We start from the raw sequence: 8111 nt of genomic DNA on the forward strand, positions 1-8111 counted from the left end.
ATATGAATATGACTTATGTATACATTATTACAACAATCATTATGTATGTCACATTAAATATCATCTAAAAATAGGGTGATTATAATTTTATTGACATAATAAATATCATGATATCGTTTTTTTTAATAATGATATAAAAAAATTCATATATATTTTTTTATATAAAATGCTATAATTTAATATGAGAGATTTATTAGAAAATTATTTTTTAAGTGTTTGGATCTCAATTAGTTCATAAGATATTTTTATATTTTAATAAGTCATATTATTTGAATATTTGATCTATTAAATTTTAATTCTCATATTTAAAGTATTTTATGGATATTTTTACCCTTACAAATATTTTTTGAATGGTTAGCAATTTGGTAATGTGAACATTCATATTTTACCATGTGAATATTCACATTGATGTGTAAATGCTCACATTAATAGTGTGAACATTTATATTGACATGTAAACATTTATATTGATGGTATGAACGTTCACATTACCGATGCGAACATTTACATTGACGGTGTAAGCATTCATATTACGGATCATTTATATTGTAAATGTGATTATTATTGGGGATATTTTGATAATTATATCATTTATGAGACTTTTTATTGAAATATAAGAAAACAATGTGGATTAAATAGAATATAAGTAATTGAAAAGAGATTTATGTAAAAGTATTCCATATCATATGAACCTTTCATTTAAAATAAAATACCCATAAAGATCTTTTTTATTTATAACATCATTTTTTTTTTTGGGTATAAATTTCATATGTAAATAGAGTTTATATATTAAAAAAAAAAGAAGAAAAGCAGCACGAAATTCTTAATTTTTAAGAATCATTTTATCTCATCTTTATTTGATTGAGTGAAAATTACAATTTTGTTGTCTTTAGTTTTAATAATTTGAGAGACAAAGTAAACTCTATTATTAATTTTTTTTTTTAATATCAACAATGATTTGAAATAAAGTAAAATAAATTTAATAGTTTAAGGTATTAATTTTTAAAACTGATAATATAAAAAGCAATGTGACAAGTGCATTATAATTTAATAATATTATAATAATCACATTTTATACATTAATTGTTTTATAATTGCATTACTTTAATTTAATGCATAATAATTTTTTTTTCCCCAAATATTTCTGACAAATGAGAATGGTATTCACCTTGGTTTTATCCACTTTTTTTAAAATTAATTTTTTTTAAAAAAAATTTTACTAATTTTTTTAATATTTTAAATAAATATTTTAATTTTCAACACATCTATTATAAATATACTTAAAAAATATAATATTTGTAAAAAAATTCATTAAATATATAAAATATAAAAATTAAGCACATTTTGGATTCTTATATATTTATTAATTTTTCATAATATTATTTATAAATATTTTATTTTTAAAATATATTTAAAAAATAGAAAAATTATGTAAAATATTAGTAAAAAAATTCATTAAAAATAAAGGGCTTGTTTGGTTTGTTTTTCAAAAAAAAATTTAGGAAAAATTCTTTACAAATAAATTTTTTAGAGTAATCAAACCAAATAAATTTTTTCAAAAAAAATTTCAAAATTTTATTTGATTACTTATTTTTCAAAATCTCTCTCTCATAAATATCAAATTAATTATTTTTTTTAAAACTCTCTCTCCCAAAACAATTTTTCAAAATTATTTCTAAAAAAAAATAAATCAAACAAATTTTCATATTTTTTACTTAAAAAATTACTCTACAAATACAAACTGAACACACCAAAAAAAAAAAAAAAAAAAGGTCTAACTCAAAACATTATCACTTTTGCTTGGTCGCCACTTATCACTTTTTGCTGGATAGAGTCAACATAGTAAGTAAGTGATGGGACGGAGATTTCAATGTCTGAAAAAATGCGACTCCAGCTCACTCTTTTAGATATACAGTGGCTCCTTAAAATATCACCAATCCCCCACACACTCTCTCTCTAAAATCTCACCATATTCTTTGATGGCCTCTTCAACTCCGCCACCGCACTATTCTCTCACCACCTCCAAACCCTACCAAAACCACCACCACCACCACAGCCACCGTCAAACCCATCAAAACTGGACCTCCCAAAAGGTCTCTCTCAACAACAGGTCCTCACACACCCCAACAACTCGAAATGCCGCCAAACCACCACCAGGTCCCACCACCACCACCACAAACCCTAGTTTCCCCTCTCTCTCCTCTCTCCCTCCCTCAAAATCGGAGCTTTCTGCCGATTTCTCAGGCCGAAGATCGACCCGATTCGTCTCGAAGATGCACTTTGGCCGCCCCAAGACCGCCGTCGCGAGCCGACACACCTCCACTGCCGAAGAAGCTCTCCACCAAGCAATCCGACACAGTGGCGATGATAGACATATTGATGGATTGTTGCTTAATTTCGAACAAAAGCTTTGTGGTACCGATGATTACACATTCTTGCTCCGAGAGCTTGGAAATCGAGGTGAGTACTCAATGGCGATTCGATGTTTTGAATTTGCTGTGCGAAGAGAGAGGAGGCGAAATGAGCAGGGCAAGCTTGCGAGTTCTATGATTAGTGTTCTTGGAAGATTAGGAAAAGTTGATTTAGCAAAGAATGTATTTGATACAGCTGTTAGTGAGGGATATGGGAACACGGTCTATGCTTATTCGGCTTTAATTAGTGCTTATGCGAAGAGTGGGTTCTGTGATGAGGCTATCAAGGTCTTTGAGATCATGAAAAATTCTGGGTTGAAGCCCAATTTGGTAACCTACAATGCTTTAATTGATGCTTGTGGAAAAGGGGGTGCAGATTTCAATCGAGCATCGGAGATTTTTGATGAAATGTTGAGAAATGGGGTTCAACCTGATCGAATTACGTTTAATTCACTTCTTGCTGTGTGTAGTGGTGCAGGGTTGTGGGAGACTGCGAAGAATTTGTTCAGTGAGATGGTTTATAGAGGGATTGATCAGGATATTTATACTTACAATACTCTTCTAGATGTTGCTTGCAATGGTGGGCACATGCATGTGGCTTCTGGGATAATGTCTGAGATGCATACAAAGAATATATTGCCTAATGAGGTAACTTATAGTACTATGATTCGTGGGTGCGCTAAGGCGGGGAGATTAGACAAAGCATTAAGTTTGTTTAATGAGATGAAGTTTGCTCGTATTAAATTGGATAGAGTTTCTTACAACACTTTGCTCGCAATTTATGCGAGCCTTGGTAGTCTTGAGGAGGCTTTAAGTGTTGGTGATAAGATGGAGAGTATGGGGATTAAGAAGGATGTTGTCACATATAATGCACTTCTGGATGGATTTGGGAAGCAAGGGAAGTATGATAAAGTTAAACAATTGTTCCAAGAGATGAAAGCAGAGCGTCTTTGGCCTAATCTATTGACTTACTCAACCTTAATCAGTGTTTACTCGAAAGGCGGTTTGTATCGAGCGGCAATGGAGGTTTATAAAGAGTTCAAGCAGGAAGGGTTGAAGGCGGATGTTGTCTTTTATAGCAAACTCATCGATGCATTGTGTAAAAAGGGGCTAGTGGAGTCTTCTGCATTATTGCTTGAAGAGATGACAGAGAAAGGGATTCAACCTAATGTAGTCACTTACAATTCTATAATTAATGCCTTTGGTCAGTCAGCAACTGGTGAATATCTAGAAGGAGCCAATGAGTCTCCGGCTGAATCTTCAAACTCGGTGGTTATTCGGGATGTCATCAGGAGCAGGGTTGAATATGCAGAGGATGACAGGATCATAAATATTTTTGAGGAGTTGGCTGCTGCAAATTCATGCCATTCGAAGAAACATAACAGGGGCAGACAGGAGATTGTGTGCGTTTTGGGAGTTTTTCAAAAAATGCACGATCTGAAAATAAAACCAAATGTTGTCACCTTTTCAGCAATTTTAAATGCTTGCAGGTATACTTTTCTGTCTGGCTCCTATTGTATTTCACTAAATTGCATGCCTTTTTCTATGGAAAATATTGAAAGTAAAGAATGTGGCTGTATAATTAGCATCTGCTTTTTTATCTGCAGTTTCTATATTCTTTTGCTTCCTTTAGTGACATGTTGCTTTGTTGTTAGATTTCACATCATGCAGTCAATTGATATCTTCATTTCATTTATAACCCATTATTTGGGATGAGCTCCTTGCATAATTTGATGGGGCACTTACCACTTAGTCCCATTAACTAGACTTATTTACTTATAGGTCTAACTGATAAATTTATCATTGTAAATTTATTCATAAAAGCAAGAGAGACTTATCAATAGGACTTAAATGGGTAATAAGTCCCAAAAGGAGGACCTATTGGTAATTTATCCTAATTTGATTCACCAAAAGGGCCTTTTAGACAAATGAATTTAAAATATTTTTGGATGTTATTTAAGCATCTTATGCTAATATTTTTGGATGCTATTTAAGCATCTTATGCTGAATATCATAATTTTTAAATACAATATGAATATATGACTCATGCCCCTGTAATTGTACGAATAGCTCTAGTGTCTGCTTAATCCAAAGTAATTTGGGCTTTCAAACCCTTAACTAAATTTTGATTATTTTGGAAAAAAAATATTATGGGATTTAGGAAATATATTAAAAAAAAGTCATAGAAATCTTTTATTGTTATTTATATTATTTTTTTTTCTTATCTTTATAAAATATGAACAAGTTGGAATTCAATTATTATTTGTTGTTGTTGTGACATAAACCTTTTTGTACTGTTACAAGGAATATTCTTTATGGGACTGAAATACTTAGGCTCATATGGCATAAACCTTATGGGACTTGCTGACTTAGATTTTTGTATTGCTACAAGGAATATTCTCTAGGTGAGGTGGTGTCTAGTTGAGATGGTTATCAATTAATAGAATTTTTTGTAAATTCAGAAGTAGGAATCCAAAGTCAAAACACATAAAAGTGTTGCAAGAAAGGCCAAACAAACTAGCCAGGGTGCAATAAGGTGCAAAGGGTTGCTGCTTCTTATAATCGTTGTGCTTGCACAATGCACTACTTCTGTTGAATTTTATATCTTTTCATCTTGTGCTTTCTAGTTTTATGGTGCTGCCTCACCATAGGCATCAACTAGGACATGTTTGAATGACATTGCTTTGATCATGGCTTTGAAGTTGTGATGTAGTGGAGGAGGAATCAGAACAATCTGTTGGGCCTATGCCCAGGATTTTGAGATTGTTATCATAGTGTATCTAGAAGTTCAAAATTGCTACTTCTTGCCTTCATCAAATTCTTGGACTTCTTGATAATTGCAACCACTTTACTAAAAATTATGGTTTATCTCAGTTGTGCATCTTGGCCCCTTGTTGCAGCCATTGTAATTCATTTGAAGAAGCTTCATTGTTATTGGAGGAACTTCGTTTATTTGATAATCAAGTGTACGGTGTGGCACATGGACTTCTCATGGGCCATAGAGAGAATGTATGGATGCAAGCTCTATCACTTTTTAATGAGGTGAAGCAGATGGACTCTTCAACAGCATCTGCCTTTTATAATGCTTTGACTGACATGCTATGGCACTTTGGGCAGGTATGTCTTGGTGCTTTCTGTTAATGAAAATACTGTTTTTTTAATAGGGTCTGGGTTGTTTCGCTGGGACTTATTTAATGACTTAAACAGGTTTGCACTTCACACTGTCTCCCTCTTCAGTGTGCTGTTGATACATTAGCTATTGCCCAAGTACATAATGGCTAATTTTTCCAGAGTTGCCATTTACCATTTTATCTAAAATATTGCCTGAATAGCTATTTGTCTGTCCAGAAATACAAGTGCACGTGTGGAATTACTAATGGACTGATTTTAAAGTTCTTTCTATAAATATCAGGAGAGGGTGTCCAAAGTTTTTGTGAAAAAATGTTTCCATTGGTTGCTTTACGTGTAACTTGTTGTAGACGGAGATTATAGAAATCCATTGTTGAACTATTTTACCTTTTGCAGTCTAGCGTTCTTTAGCCAATGTGTCCTGTTCTCTGATTCTTGCAAGAGTTCTTGAATCTAAACCAAACCAAACCAAATCAAGCCTTAAAATCCCATCAAATGGGGTCGGCTACATGAATCCTTCTTCTCCACGCGGCCCTATCAAAGGCCATTTCATTAGTCAAATTAAGTAGATTCATCTCTCTATTTATAACGCTAGTCAACGTTAATCTAGGCCTACCCCGTTCCCTAACACTTCCATCTACCATTACAGTATCGCATCTCTTCACTACTACCTCTGTTGGTCTCCGTTAAATATGACCAAACCATCTCAAACGATTCTCTCTCAACTTATCTTCTATCGGTGCTACTCCTACCCATTCCCGAATACACTTATTCTTAATCCTGTCCTGTCTAGTCTTACCACACATCCACCTTAGCATCCTCATCTCAGCCACACTCATCTTATCTACATGATGTTTCTTGGTTGCCCAACACTCCGTCCCATACAACATAGCTGGTCTAATAGCCATTCTATAAAACTTACCTTTTAGTCTAGTGGGTATTCGTTTATCGTACAATACCCCAGACGCACTTCTCCACTTACACCATCCCGCCTTAATCCTATGGGTCACATCTGCATCAATCTCTCCAGCTGTTGTGATAATCGACCCTAAATAACGAAAATGTTCACTCTTAGGTAGTTCTTGGTTCTCAATCTTCACTTCTCCTCTGCTTTCCTTGTTCCTGTTACTAAGGCCAAGTTTGGGAAGATCCAAAAAAGCCAAAAAGTCAAAAAGTTACTCAAAAAGCTAAAAAGTTAACACTATTCACCAAAAGTCAACAATTACGGCTGCACAACTCCCAATTCAAATTTTTCCCTACAAATCAATTTTTACAATTTTTTATTACACATTTTTCAATAAAAAGTCAAAAAGTTAACCCAAACATTCATATTTTCAACCTCAATTTTTTAGTCCAAAAAGACAAAAAGTGCACTTTTTTAGTCTTCCCAAACTTGGCCTAAATCTACACTCCATGTACTCTGTCTTAGTTTTGCTTATCCGAAATCCTTTAGTTCTTGAATCTACATGGTTAAGATATTACATGGTTAAGATATTACAGAAACAATCTCCATTGTTGCAATTATCTAAAATGTTATTTAAGAGATTTGGACTTCCAGGATTCAGTTACGGTTGAAATATCTATAAACAATCCCTGCCCCTTTTATGGTGTACTTATATATTCATTCTTTGTGTTTCTTTTCCCACAGAGACGAGGGGCCCAACTAGTTGTCCTTGAAGGGAAACGGCATCATGTATGGGAGAACACATGGTCTGATTCTTGCTTAGATCTGCATCTGATGTCTTCCGGTGCTGCACGTGCAATGGTTCATGCCTGGTTGCTCAATATTCGCTCTATAGTATTTGAAGGCCATGAGTTGCCAAAACTACTAAGGTAAATGATTGATTAGATTAGAACTGTCAAACGATTGAGTATTGTTTGTGAATAAAATTGCATTTTGATCAGACAGAAGGATCAACTCTTGTTCTTCTGCAGCATTCTAACAGGATGGGGCAAGCACAGCAAAGTAGTTGGTGATGGCACGCTAAAGAGAGCAATTGAGACACTCCTCAGTGGCATGGGGGCACCGTTTAAGGTTGCGGAGTGCAATATTGGGAGGTTTATATCCAGTGGAGCTCTGGTGACAGCCTGGTTGAGAGAATCAGGCACACTGAAAGTCCTCATTCTTCAGGATGACAGAACTCAAACTGAGGCTGCTACATTGGACCACATTTCTGAGTTGCAAACAATCCCCTTGTAGTAGCTTGTATTTCAATGTAGCATTTTCATCTCTCTCTCTCTCGATTTTTGGGCTTTAATACCAACATTTTTATTTCATGTAAATTAAGTGGTCCGAAAATGTACATAAAAACTCCCAAATGTATCCGTTTAGTGTTGTTAACAGTGTTTTCTTTGTTCAGTTCTCTGTTTCATTTTTACTGCAAATAATGACCTACCGATGCGGATTGGAAAGTCTGTACAAAACACTGATTTCAGGAGTGGAAGGAAATGCTTGGGAGTCGTCGGGAAAATGATGTTCATGCCAACCACCAGGCTGATTAGTACCCATGTTTGCAGGCCACACATGCGGACCAGTCTGGGTCAACCACCTCAGTCGGCTTGGTCTGGGCAG

General features: G+C 34.4%; 1 protein-coding gene across 2 annotated transcripts; it reads left to right on the plus strand.

Moving 5' to 3' along the window:
* The first annotated feature begins 38 nt into the window (after positions 1–38).
* On the plus strand, positions 39–7898 carry LOC114315419 (pentatricopeptide repeat-containing protein GUN1, chloroplastic). Of its 2 annotated transcripts, none has more exons than XM_028262030.2 (4): positions 39–3900; positions 5311–5527; positions 7188–7372; positions 7475–7898. In XM_028262030.2, the coding sequence occupies exons 1-4, from the start codon at positions 1979–1981 to the stop codon at positions 7737–7739; spliced, it is 2589 nt and encodes an 862-aa protein (XP_028117831.2). In that variant the 5' UTR covers positions 39–1978; the 3' UTR covers positions 7740–7898. The 2 variants fall into 2 exon arrangements, 1 of the variants encoding a protein (XP_028117831.2); XR_003647791.2 differs by having other exon boundaries at positions 1129–3900; positions 5285–5527.
* Positions 7899–8111: the final 213 nt, after the last annotated feature.

This window comes from Camellia sinensis, chromosome 14, assembly GCF_055761805.1.
Source record: "Camellia sinensis isolate YWXY chromosome 14, ASM5576180v1, whole genome shotgun sequence".
Taxonomy (NCBI): Eukaryota; Viridiplantae; Streptophyta; class Magnoliopsida; order Ericales; family Theaceae; genus Camellia; species Camellia sinensis.

Bases quoted from the DNA above. Each gene is read 5' to 3' on its own strand.
- LOC114315419 (XM_028262030.2), top strand. From the start codon at position 1,979: ATGGCCTCTTCAACTCCGCCACCGCACTATTCTCTCACCACCTCCAAA. The intron at 5,528-7,187 runs GTATGTCTTGGT...CTTTTCCCACAG, and splicing joins TGCTATGGCACTTTGGGCAG to AGACGAGGGGCCCAACTAGT. The intron at 7,373-7,474 runs GTAAATGATTGA...GTTCTTCTGCAG, and splicing joins GAGTTGCCAAAACTACTAAG to CATTCTAACAGGATGGGGCA.